At 45.6% G+C, this 13865-nt stretch overlaps 1 protein-coding gene across 16 annotated transcripts in view; it reads right to left on the bottom strand.

The window, feature by feature from the left end:
- Window positions 1-13865, bottom strand: part of LOC100711527 (receptor-type tyrosine-protein phosphatase mu) — a 219651-nt gene that overhangs the window by 13692 nt on the left and 192094 nt on the right. For all 16 annotated transcript variants that reach the window (XM_025910167.1, XM_025910168.1, XM_025910171.1 and 13 more), the window contains 9 exons: window positions 13241-13338; window positions 8231-8347; window positions 7392-7546; window positions 7162-7297; window positions 6611-6760; window positions 5655-5828; window positions 4683-4814; window positions 4400-4525; window positions 1524-1687 (listed from right to left, as the gene is read on the bottom strand). In XM_025910167.1, coding sequence (XP_025765952.1) covers window positions 1524-1687; window positions 4400-4525; window positions 4683-4814; window positions 5655-5828; window positions 6611-6760; window positions 7162-7297; window positions 7392-7546; window positions 8231-8347; window positions 13241-13338 — 1252 coding nt within the window. The remainder of the gene's footprint in view (window positions 1-1523; window positions 1688-4399; window positions 4526-4682; window positions 4815-5654; window positions 5829-6610; window positions 6761-7161; window positions 7298-7391; window positions 7547-8230; window positions 8348-13240; window positions 13339-13865) is intronic.

Here is a 13865-nt window from a genome sequence, read left to right as displayed (position 1 = left end):
GCTCGCTGTTGACAGCGCTGCTCGTAGCCGGCCGCTCATAGCCGGCCGCTCGTCCGCACCGCTACGAGTGGGCTGTTCTCTCGTACCGGCATCTACAGCGCGCTCCTGCTCACTTGCTCCACTAGCATGAGCCTCTTGTTCACCTGTGTCACCGCGCACTTCCTGCTCTTTATGAGGGCAGGAAGAGCGTTTATGGGCAACATCACCACACTCAAAGCACTTCATGCTACCTGCACTTGCGTAAACAGTATATAAACCATTTTCATATCTCACTTTAAAGGACACTTCCAGTGTCTGTGAAGGATGGTTCAGGTACATGAAGGCCTGCCTTCTTAGCGACTGAACGTGCTGCAGTCTGGCGTCTTTGCAGCCAAGACGAACAACCCTGAACCCGCTAGCAAACTTCCCAAAGCGGGTCAGTTCCTTTTCAAGAAGTTCATTTGGGATGAACGGCGGGACACTGGACACGGTGACCCGCGTAGATGGCACAAACAGTGGTGAAACAGCCACAAACAAATCATCCAAAATGATCCCCCTTTCAACTAACAGGTGAACCAAACGCTCCTCACGTAGAAAGGCAACCACAGCCTTGTTCAAGAGCCGTAAGTTATATTCTCATGGCCCACCTGTTCACCAACAGCTAGCAGAACCTGCTCCACGGTGTACTGCTGGGGTGCCACCACCCTGGCCCCATGAAGACAGGGGAGGCGAACCCTCACTAGGGAGGGACGCCATGACTCAATGTAAAACTGGCCAATTAACTAAAATTCTTCACTTTACACAACACAATGAAATAAACTTGCCGTACCTTTTAACCACCCATAAGCCCAAAGTTTTCTGGAAAAACAGTCCAAACGTCCCAAACTCACTCAGCAGCTCCACGCACTCACCAAACACCTTCACACACCCATTCACTCACACTCCCAGCATGCAGTGCAGGAAGGAGAGGAGAGGAGTCAGGGGTTACATAGATGAGAATGAGAGTGGTTCATGTTGTGACCACTAGATGGAGACAAAACACCACACAAACACAAACTTTATAACTACTGACACTGCAGTACTCTCTGCACTACTGTGTGTATTTCCTGTGTAAAAAACAGTGATTCTCTTACAATAAAGTAATGAAAACACAGTTTTCTTTCTGTTGTGTTATGTGTAGTACTGCATGTAATACTGTGTGGTACTCTTAAAGGCAATACAAACCCTGCCCGTCAGGGTACTTTCTGTAGTACTGCATGTAGTACTGTGTGTATTATAAGACAGTGCACTTTCTGCAGTGCTCCGTGTACTCTTACAGGCAGTGGACGACGGTGCGCCCCTCACCGCCGTTGTACTCCTCCAGCCATTTGTAATACTGTGTGTATTAAAATACAGTGTACTGTCTGTAATATTGTGTTTAGTACTGTGTGTAGTACTGTGTGTAATACTGTCTATTAAAAGACAGTATATTTTTGTAGTACTGTCTGTAGTACTGTGTGTATTAAAAGAGAGTGCACTTTCTGCAGTACTGTGTGTACTCTTACAGGCAGTGGACGACGGTGCGCCCCTCGCCGCCGTCGTACTCCTCCTGCCATTTGTCCACCTGGTGCACGAGCTTGAGGAAGGAGCGCTTGGAGACGGGCGTGTCGCGGTACATCGGCCAGCCCAGGAACTGGAACTGCTGCACCATGCGGTACCCGTCCTGCGGCTGGAGACACAGGGAGAACCAGGTAGTCAAAACAAGCTCGCCCCAAACAACCAATGGACAATCAAACACTTCCCCAGAAGAACGGAGACATGAACCAAGTGCACCCCTAAACTAAACACTGAGGAGAAAGGAAGTAAGGAAACTGTGAGGGGAACAAGGGAAAGGAAGTCAAAATAAATAAATTTTAGGAGTAAAGAAGACAGGAAAGAACAGGAGAGAGGAAAGGAAGATATATAATGTAGATGGAAGGAAATAAGAGGAAAGGAAAGATATTAGGAAGCTTATTGAGACAGGAAAGTGGGAACAGCAAAGAAAGCAAAGGCAGGTTCCTGTGAGCAGACAGCAGGAGAGAGCTTTAACTCAAACACCAAAATCAAGCTGCCATGGCGAGGCGGGTGGAGACGGGAGCGCAGATCAAACACAGCCCATATTTGTTGAGACGCAGGGAGGAAACGAGGCCCTGAATCACAGCCGCACTCAAACTCAGCCCGACGGGGAGGTGAGGAGGCTTAAATCAAACACATCCTGAGCTAAATCTGGTGCAGCAGGAGAGAGAGAGCCGAGGCTTGGATCAAACACAGGCGCAGCTCAGCTTTATTACACAGAAATCAAACGCACCCTGAATATGTGAGGGCAAAATCAAACAGACCCTCTGTGTAGGGTGATGACGTTTTACTCCGTCAGGATCTGAAGACAAAAATAATTACACATCCACGGAGAGATCAGGTAGAGGCAAGGCAGTTCTAACGAACAGCCACCGCAGCAGCGGATACCTGAGAGAACAGCCATCGCCCGAGAGCCCTGACAGGACCGCCGCCACAGTGGCGGTTCTCTCAGGGCTCCAGCACTGCAGAGACACTCACGGATGACTCTGCCGAGTCAGGAATCCTAGTCTCAAAGAAGACGGCCACTAGAACCCTGCACAGGGACGGACTGAGAAAGAAGACGGACGCTACGACCCAAAGGACAGCGTCCTCACAGTGAAGCACGGTGGTGGCAGTGTTATGCTGTGGGCATGCTTCACTGCGTCTGGACCTGGGAATTTCATTGAGGTGGGAGGAGTCATGAAGAAAGAAGGATATGTAAATGAAGACCTGAAGCAGTCAGCGGCTAAACTAGGTCTGAGTCATCACTTTGTCTTCCAACATGTCAACAACCCAACACATATGTCGCTCCTGGTGAAGAACGCCCTCCAGAAGACCGAAGCGAGCGTGACAAAGCCCTGACTGTGGGCTGAGACCAAACGTAAGCACAAAAGCAGTCTGGGTAAACCTAGTTGGACGGTGTGGGTTTGGGTCAAGTTTGTTGTTTAAATTAAATCAAATAGAATTTCAGTGTATTTTATTTGACATTCCAATCTAATTACATTTACCTAAAGATACTTACAGAGTGAAGGGCAGTCAGGCTTTTACAGGAAACAAACTGAGGCTACGTCCAAACGTACACGGGTATTTTTGAAAACGCAGATTTTTCTTTGTGTTTGCACTTTTCGTCCACACGTAAACACCGTTTTCAGTCACTGAAAACAGATACTTTTAAAAACTCCTGCCAGGGTGGAGATTTTCGAAAACTCAGTTTTTGTGTTTACATGTGGACGAGGAAAACGGAGAAAATGCAGCGTCAAAGGTGTGCGCCTTTTTTACGTCACATTGTGCGCCACGTTATTGTTTCGGTGAAATGAATTTCTACAATGGCGGACTTGGACAAAATACCGTTACTGTTAATTTTACTCTCTGCAAAAATACCCATGTACGTGTGGACGTAGCCTAATATTAGGTAGTGATGAGTAAGTACTGTGTCAGCTTCCAGGTGTTTTACAGGAGAGGAGACACAAACAATTAGTGATGTTAAGTGCAGCGCGTGTTTTACAGAGTGGGTTAACTCCTTTGAAATGTTATGTTTGAACAGTGAAAGGAAAAGTTAGACTTGGCTCCGTCATTATAAGCTCACGTTGGTCTGTCTGTGACTTTAAACTGAATCCCATCCTCGTGGCTGAGGCGTTACCCAGAGAAGCTGCTGAAGCTCCTCCATCAGCAGAGGTGATAAAATTGAATCAAATGAAAAAAATGTTTTATTAGCTTTAATCTTTTAACTTTATGCATTGAGCAAAAATTAAATTATATGCAACATTCTTTGACTTGAACCTATTGTCTGCATATTCCAGCATATAAAATAAAATAATGTTTTGTGTTTACCAGTCTTTCAAATAGATGCAAGTAAAACTGAAAAAAATAAATACAATCAAAGACTCTTAATCTCAGCTCTTAATCTATTGTCAGCTGTTTAGCAGGAGTGGGGCGGGTGGAGGTTTACCCACAGCAGTCATGTCAGTGGGGGGATCCGGGGGTTTCTCTGTGAATGTCACATTCCCGTGGCGGCGTGCTCGGTGCTTGATCAGATTTGAAGTTTAATTTTTTGCTGTAGAAAGAAGTTTTCTTCCCACGCAGAGTGAACAGCGGACTCTAATGTTTCTGTCACTTTTTACAGAATCAAACTCAAAGTAATGTGATTACTTCCACGCTTTAAACGCTGCATGGTCGTACTCTCTCCATCACTCCATGTTATCCATTGTTGATCTGCACACGTCTGTTACCACGAACGTCGCATGGGCTCACGTCATTGTCATGAGACACTCTTACAAACAAAATCACGGTTTAGTAACGCAGTAATGCAGCGTGCTTATGGGAAAGTAACAGTAATCTACAAACGCACCCTGGCTGTGTTGTAGATCCTGAAGATTCGGCTGATGACGTCCTCCTCCAGGTCAGCGGACACGAACTCCACCTGCAGCGAGCCGAGGCGATGGAGACCGTTCTCTGGCCAGTACTGAGGGCACAGCTAACACACACACACACAAAGGGAAGTTATTGATCAGCTCATGAGTTTTACACCGCACCCTTACCAAAGCACCTGTGCTATGACGTCATCATCAACCACCTGTTCCAATATATCTGAAAATCTTTGAGTGTGTGTGTGTGTGTGGGTGGAGCTTCACCTGTGCAGGGTCGACATCATTCAGCATGACGATGGATGTGCAGTGGTAGTCGAGGACCAGGCGCCAGAAGTCCTTCACCGTGTTGGGCAAAGGATGCTGGGTAACAATGAACGCCGACGGCTGCTTGTAGCTCTGCATGACACGAGGTCAGTCAGACAGCAGGAAGTGATGTCACACACACAAACACAGCAGGGTGGATGTCACTGTTGTACTCTAAGTACACAGCCGTGCTCAGGATTTATGACGCGGTGTTTTCAGCGGATATTTCTGAACGCGTGCTTCCTTCTTTAAGCCTTTTTTAACTTTTTGATATTTTAAACACTTTCCTGGCGTTTCTATAGCGACAGCTGTCTGGCTGCCTCAGGCAGGTCTGATGTGGGTGTAACAGACTCGGAGGCAGTGATGCTTGTGCTCTGAGTGCCCTAACACTCGGTGTTGATGCCTCTGTTGCATCGACACCGAGCAGCACTTGCTAATGTTAGCTCAGAAAAGAAGTCCTCTACTCACTATCGCCACCAATGACAGACTCCAAGTATAACACAGGATCCAACACATCTCTACATCAGGGCAACAAGCTGACCCTGAAGGGCTTCACAGAGAATTTATGAATGATCTGTGCTTAGCGAGAAAGTCCGGCAGCAGGACAGCACGATGGCGACTGAGTGTTCTCCGCTTCAGTCCTCTGTGTCGTTTGCTAAACAAAGAACCTGACGGCTGGTCTGGTCGCTCTCAGAGTTTCTGATTGGTTTACTTTGCTTTTCAGCCTAATGTTCTCCTTCACCTGCACTCACATCTCTTTGGGCCAAACTGAGAGATCCAGTGAAAAGTTATCAGATCAGCCCCCAATCTTTAATCTGCTTCACTCATCGTGGAACAAAAGCTTCGAATCAAAGCTGCGAGTCTGCAGTCACATTCATCAAACCTACTGTGTGTGTGTGTGTGTGTGTGTGTGTGTGTGTGTGTGTCACGTACGTCCATGAGCGCAGCGTTGATGTAGTTGGAGCTCTCCCCGTCGATAGTGATGAGGAAGGGCAGGCAGCGGTCTGGAGGCAGCACGTCCATGCAGCGGTTCTTCTCGTGGTTTCTAGGAAGCAGAGCGATGCTGCAGTCCTCCACCCGCAGAGTCGGCGTCACCATGTTCAGCGTCTGAGCATGCACACACACACACACACACACACACACCTGTCAGTACACACACATGTAACAGGACACACACCTGACACGTTCTTTTTAACCTCTGGGGTTTTTTAAGAGTTGATCTCATGTCATATTTTTACTTTCTCAGACTTTGGAACATTATTTTTAATTTTCATTTATTTTGTTTCATTTTTGTTAACATTAATTTTGTTATTTGTAATCATTTGATTAGTGATTTAGTTTTGTCTTCATTTTTTAAAATGTCTTGAAGTTTTAATCTCAGGTGTTTGTTTTTGTTTGATTTTTAAGTTTTATTCATACAGCGTCAGTGTGTTTGTTACCGATATGTCACCAGTTTGTTACCAGATTGTTACTGGGCGTCTGTGGCACTTTTATTTTAACCATGTCGTTTATTGTTGTGTATTTTTACTCATTATCATGCTGCTGTAACACAAAAGCGTCCCATGTGGGATCAATAAAGTATCCATCTAAAGTAAAGATGCTACAACGACACAGAGAAAACAATCATATGACCCCCTGTGAGCAAGCACTTTGGCAACAGTGGGAAGGAAAAACTCCCTTTTAACAGGAAGAAAACCTCTGACAGAACCAGGCTCAATATTCAGACTGTATAATATGAATTTCTGACTTTTATTTTGAAACTACGGTATGATGATGTCATCACTCAGAGCTGTGACGTGGTTTCATTATTTGTTTCACTATTTCATGGACGCTGGCAGGTTCATGCTCTAAATGAAGCGTGAAGAATATTAACATGGTCGTCATGTTACCCTGAACTCCTCTTTGATCTGACTCGAGTTGGTCTGAGGATCCAATCGGTTCATCTCATAATAAACCGACCGCAGCTGACTGGCTGGAATCGCTGTGTCACCGCACAGACACGCCTCCAAGATGGCATCGTGGATGAAGACGTACTGCTCCTGGTAGACAGAGGAAGGCGGTCAGACACTGTATAAATAAGCTCCTCCTCCTCGGCTCTGACTGATGGGATGGCGGCTGCTGAAATGTCACTTCATAAAAGATTAATGTCAGTGTACGGCGCCTGGAGAACAGGCGAGTGACATTCAAAGTTGGACGCCGCGATGGCCTTGTCTATTTTTGTCACTTCCTGTCAGTCAGCGATGAAGATGTGAGGAAGAGTCGGAGACAATGAAGAATGATCGATGAAACTTTGATCATGAATGAAGCTGAGTAACTGAGCATGTCCAGTTTGAAACATTAAGCTTTTAGTGATCAGGCAAAACAGGTTTAGTGTTTACCTGCAGGTCAGAACACCTGCACACAGGTAGAGGTGTGAGTGTGTGTGTGTGACTGTGTGTACCTCAGTTTGGACCATGTTAACCCTTCGTGCTCTCAGCTCGCGGACACAGTTGTAGATGTCAACCACGCCCTCTCTCTCCGCCATGTCCAGCATGATGTCGATCACGATGAAGCATCCTGTACGCCCCGCCCCCGCACTGACACACACACACACACACACACACACACACAGTCACGTCAGCAGTCATGAAGAAGTTTCTTTGTTACTAATAATCACAGCAAAACTTGTACCTGCAGTGGACCACAGTGGGGCCGGCGGTGGGTGGGGTTTTGGCCTTGACGCGGCGGATAAAGCCGAGCAGCCCGGTGGCGTGAAGCGGGACGCCATGATCGGGCCAACCGGTGAAATGAAACTGACGGATCTCCCTGATCTCTGCCACACCCCTCTGACACAGGCAGAGAGTGGAGGTCAGGTCAGTGTACAGGTGTGTGTATATGTCTGTGTTTGCACAGGTGTGTGTACATGTCTGTGTGCACACACACACCTGTACACACACCTGTGTGTACAGGTGTGTGTGCACACGTGTAATGTAAAGATACGTTGCTGGCGGTGACATCAGAATACCTTCATTGTCCACGTCAGTCCCAAATCCATTTATAGTAAACACTGATAAACTGGGCCCACACTGACACATGCATGAAGCATCCATAGAAACACAGCTTCTGATTATTCAGCACACCGGTGATGGTCCCTGACACGGGTTGTTGCTAGCTGGACGCAGGTCTAACATCGTCCTTACGACTGTAGTTTAGAACGACTTTCCCTTTAGACAGTGCGATGACGCACTCCTCCACTCACGTCCCTGAGCTAAGGTGGGGTCAGAGTTCCTCTGAAAGGAAACAACTGAAGACGACTCTGTGCTGTGTCAGTGTCAGCGAGCTGAGGTCACGGCGGCCTACATCATGCACATGATCCTTTGTTCATGTGCATGTTAAACTTTATTGTAACAGCTGGAGAACAGCTGCACTGATGGAGCTGAACTCAACTGTATAGGTGTGCGTACACAGAGGTTTTTAGAAATAACAAAGGATTTGGTGTGTTTGTGCGCGTGTTTGTGTGTGTGTGTTACCTTCTCTACAGCAAAGGTCCGGATCACGTACTCAGACAGCAGCTGAGTCTCGATCAGCGTCACCTTCATGTCGCCGTAGATCTCCGTGTCATCAGGCCAGTACTTACAACACTTCACCTACACACACACACACACACACACACACACACACACACACACAGAGGATTAAATTGCCTCATTAATTAAACAGAAACACAAACAGAACAAAAGCAGCTGATATTAAAATCTCATTAGAGGCTCCGCCCCCTCCCCCTCTCCTCATTAACAGCTAATTACTGCAGAGCTAATCACACTGTCACCACAACAACCAACGAGTTGAACAGAGAGGGGTGAGAGAACAAATCAGGCTAACGTGACAGTCTGTGTGTGTGTGTGTGACAGAGGGAGATAATCAGGCTCTATCCCAGAATCCCCCTCCGTAGAGGAGGGGGGCAGTTCCCCGGTGCCTTCTGGGTAATGAGGACTGGGCAACCCCCACCTGCAGGTGTGGGTGTCTGATCTCAGGTTCAATCCTTTATTTTCAGGAGGAAATGGCGGCGTGTTTTTCAATTTACAGATTCACAGGAGCACACCGTGAGTTTCCCAGAATGCTGAGCGAGTGCAATGAGGTCACACAGCCACTCCCCTATAGTTAGAACCTGAGCACGCCACCCTCAGAGATGGACGGCTGTGAGGAGCAGCGCATCAGAGTCCTCGAGGGTGCAGTGCCACTACGCTGCAGCAGGAAAGTCAATGCTCAGAGAAGACGCTCACTGGAACACTGTCAAATCTGAAACACGCAAAGTGTCTGTGAAGGTTCTCAGTCATCCAGCTCATCGTAGTCTAAGGAGCTTGGAAAGAAAAGCGTCTGGACTTCTTTAAGTTTCCTTGAAGACGTTTCACCTCTCATCCGAGAAGCTTCTTCAGTTATAAGAGCAAATGGTGAAGAGTCCCAGATTTATGCCCTGAGGGAGTGTCCCCAAAACGATTGATACTCTAAATAATCACAAGGGTGTGGGTCACAATCAGCAAAGGTTTCAGGTGAGCTCATTGTGAAACCTGGCCCCACCCTATCATGTGATTTCCTGAGGTCACATGGCCCAGGATGTGAATGGGCGTTAAGGCATCTGGGAAGGATCTCAACACTGGATTATAGATGGCAGACAGTTGGTGTCGTAGCCCCGCCTCTCTGTTGAAAGATGGTCGCTCACAGTGGACATAAATGGCCTCTTTTACTCCTCTTTCAAACCATCTGTCTTCTCTGTCCTCGAAAGAGTGACCTTTGACCTTTAGATGCAGATGGACAGCTGAGTCTTGTCCCGTGGAGGTGGCTCTTCTATGTTGTGTTTATGAAGTGGCTGTTTGGTCTCTGCAATGTAGAGGTCTTCTTTCCCTTCAGGCTTAGAGGGAACATGTTCTGCCCGGTGATGTAAGGTGCTGATTGCTCCAAGTTTGTGTTCCAGGGGGTGGTGGGAGTCAAAGAGGAGGTACTGCTCCATGTGTGTGTGTGGGCTTCCGGTAAACTTCAATGTTGAGGTTGCCATTCTCTTCAATGCGCACAGCGCAGTCCAGGAAAGGCAAACAGTTATCCTTTGTGTCTTCCCTGGTGAACTTGATGTTTTTATCCACGGCGTTAATGTGCGCAGTGAAGGATTCCACTTCTTGTGTTCTGATTTTGACCCAGGTGGCGTCCACATCAGTGGCGGAGCGGGGGGGTGGCTTACTGGGCTTAAGCCCGGGTTGTTTTTTCAGAAGCCCGGGGTCTTTTGGAGTGTAATTTTTTCATAGTTACATGCCTGGCTGACAACTGTATAAAACAAAAACTACACACAATATTCGAAGCACAGTGCACACTGTGGGAATTTACGACTGTGCGTAAATCCCCCCTAATATTGGTTTGATCCGAGCTCAGACACTAAGGACTGAGCGAGGGGGCGGGGCAGCTGCTGCCTGCGAGTGCGCTGTTAGAGAAGCACAGCCAGGCAGACAGAGGAGAACTGAAGTTTGACCAGGTACCAAAGCAAATCATTGGTACTGTACAAATAATGTAAATGTGACGGTTTATCACAAAAGATTGATGTCAAACTGATCACTTGACCCATATTAACGTTACAAGTGAATCAACAAATGGCGAAATGAAAAGCAGAACAACAACAACACTGTTTCTTTAGAGAGTCTTAGCTCACATGTGTGTTTATTTCATATTTTCAGTTGTTACCCTCCACGGCTAAACAAATCGGTTTCAGTAATGTACTGATATACAAGAATGGACATAAGGAGCTTCTTTCAAAGAAAAAACTCTGGTAGATGTTATTTTATATATTATGCTTTGTATGTTGTTCAGTATATCTATGCAAAACAAGAGGAATTTCAGTACACAGCAGTATATTCACAGTTGAAACCAGGTATTTACATACACTTTATGGAAAACACAAGAACATTTTTTTACTGTACAACATCAATTTAGAGTAAACTTGTTTTGTTTTGGATAAATAAATATTGAAATATCTTTTGAATTAGTTAAATGTCAGAATAAAGAGAGACAGAGCTGTCTATCACTTTCATCAAATTTAGGAGTACATATACACTAAGTTTATTGTTAATTAATAAGAAAACTCCAGACGATTCCATTCTGAGCTGAAGAAGCTTCTGATAGGTTAGTAGAGTCCATGTGAGTAAGTTGGTGGCACAGCTGTGGATGCATATAAGGCAAAACACAGAGCCTGTTTCTTTGAAATGGGAAAATCAAGAGATATCAACCAAAACACCAGGAAAAGAACTGTGGAGCTCCGTAAGTGTGGCTCAGTTTTGAATACAATTCGGTGCCATTTGCAATTAAGAAATACAGATAGTTTCTCTCTTTACTCTTAAAGTTAACAAATGTGTTTTTTATATTTATCAATCTAAAAAAATAAAAAACATTTAGTCTGATTTGATGTTACAATTAAAAAAGTGTTTTTATCTGAAGAGTTTATAAATATCTGGTTTCAACTGTATATTTGATGATGTTGGTGTTTGGCTTGACTGTCCGCACAAAGAGAGAGAGAGAGAGAGGAACAGAGAGGGAGAGAGAGGAGCAGAGAGAGAGAGAGAGAGAGAGGAGCAGAGAGGGAGAGAGAGGAACAGAGAGGGAGAGAGAGAGAGAGAGAGCGAGAGAGAGGAACAGAGAGGGAGAGAGAGGGGGAGAGAGAGAGAGAGAGAGAGGGAGAGAGAGAGAGGGAGAGAGCGGAACAGAGAGCGAGAGAGAGGAACAGAGAGGGAGAGAGAGGGGGAGAGAGAGAGAGAGAGAGGGGAGAGAGAGAGAGGGAGAGAGCGGAACAGAGAGCGAGAGAGAGGAACAGAGAGGGAGATGGAGAATGAGGACAGAATGGAGATGGAACAAGAGCAGGTGAGACACACATGTTAGTCAAATGGTTGTTTACCAAAAGTATCATCGTATCATAGGTACTCATGTATCTCGTACCTAGTGTTTCTTTTTAGGTTTGTTATTTTTCAAATTCTATATTTATTAAGTTATGCAGGCTTGTTTGCACAACAAGGCTAAATAATTATATAAACTTCTCTGAATCTAAACAGTGGACTTTGGTAGAATTAAAAAATAAGTGTAGTGCAGATCTATGATGGTTTTTAGTGCTACTATCATCTAGTTCTGGTTCTAGTTCTGTCTTGGTTAAATCCTAAGTAGTCCTGATTTTGAACTGTTGTAGTCCTGTTTTAATTCCGGATCAGTTCTGGGTCTGGTTGAATTGGGGTTTAGTCCCTGTGTCTTGATACAGCCCTGATTTTGTTCTGCCTTGCTGCTTAATTAAAAAACTAGTTTAAGGTGTCCTGCATATGTGATATATATTTTTCCCTATATGAAGTCATTCTTTTTTGAACAAAACCAGGCTCAAAACAGAACCTATTAATCTTTCAGTAATTTCTAACCCCCCCCCCAAATCCCACATGCATACTACCCTTTAGGGCTAAGCCCCGGGTGTATCAAATGTCTGCCTCCGCCTCTGGTCCACATATCTGTACTTTAAAAGAGCCGAGAGCCTTTCTTTCCACTTCCTCCATGTAAAGGTTGGCTACAATAGGTGACAACAGGGAGCCCATGGCACAGCCATGTTTGTGTCTGTAGAAACCCTCGTTGTATTTGAAATATGTGGTGGTGAGGCAGAGGTCTAACAGTGTGCAGGTCTGATCGGGGTGAAGTTGGTTCTGTTTATTCTAAGGAGCTGTCTGTCCTTAGTTTCTTTCTGACAGCTGTAGGTGTGCAGATGAAGAGAGACCACATCAAATGACACCATGGTTTCATCTGGATCAAGTGTAAGTTTCTGGACCTTGTTGGTGAGGTCGGTGGAGTTTGTGATGAGTTCTTTTATTTCTTAGAAATGAAGAAGCCTATCCGATGAAACGTTGTCACAAAACTTAAAGAAGTCCAAGCTCCTTCGACTACGATGACCTGGACGACTGAGAACCTTCACAGACATTAGACACAGTGATGATTCTGAAGGATTAGCAGTACAGTAAGTGTACATGTGTGAACGTGTCACTGTATGTAAAGTTTACATTAATGCAGTCACACACATCAAGCTGTAACAGTCAAATATGGAGATATTAATATTATTATTGTTACAAACAGACAAATGCGGATTGTAAATGTTGTATTTTTATATACATGAAATCTGTGATATGTGATTAGCACCTTTATGTTTCCACACATGTAGAACAGTCCTGTCATGTTCCACACACGGTGACTTTGTAGTTTATGTATTTGGTGACACACACAGGTTTCTACATGTGGACTGTTTCCACTGCAGCACCGTCACAGGTACACATCTGTGATCGACACACTGTTTACTGCAGGTGACCGTGAGTCAGAGCAGGAGAAGAGTAACAGGAGACGTGAGAGCGGCACTCTGGGAAACGCAGTCCCAAACTTCATCAGCGAGGAAATAACATCCAGATGGCTGCACCGATCCACGTGTGTGTGTGTGTGCGTGTGTGTGTGTGTGTATGTGTGTGTGTGTGTGTGTGCATCCTCACCCGGCCGACCTCCACCAGGTTGGTTACCATGACGATGGCGGCGGTATTCTCCTGCCAAACCATCCTCCAGAAATCATACACTGTCTCCTGCATGGGACCTGAGACACACACACTCAGGGTAAACTTCATATTAGACTGCAGGGCTCTACATGAATCATAATCACTCTTTCAATTAATTAAAATGAAGTGCACGCACACACACACACACACATACACACACACACAGAGAAAATATTTTTAATTACTGTTGACAGTCTGTGTTTTGACGAGCTAATTAGTTCATGCTAATCCATTCCTGTCCTCAAGTGTTTTACAGCGAGAATCTGCTGTGAGCACACATGCGCGCACACACACACACACACACACACACGCTGCATATTCATGCTCACAGACTGACATGCTGGCCCAAACACTGCTGTTTGTTCAGGACGATGGATTTCTACCTGGAGATCCGATCTGTGTGTCTGTTTGTGTGTGTGTGTGTGTCTGTTTGTGTGTGTGTACTGTCAGTGTCAGGTGATTTGGCGCCACCTGTGGTCAGAGGTGGAACTTGTTTTGTTGTTCTGGCTTTCTGAGCAACAACAACACATCGTGTGTTTTAATATTCACAACTTAAAACTCAAAG

This window comes from Oreochromis niloticus, linkage group LG9 (assembly GCF_001858045.2).
Source record: "Oreochromis niloticus isolate F11D_XX linkage group LG9, O_niloticus_UMD_NMBU, whole genome shotgun sequence".
In the NCBI taxonomy this organism is placed as follows: Eukaryota; Metazoa; Chordata; class Actinopteri; order Cichliformes; family Cichlidae; genus Oreochromis; species Oreochromis niloticus.
Note: the sequence above shows the minus strand (reverse complement) of the source record. Positions and strands in the feature narration are given on the sequence as shown.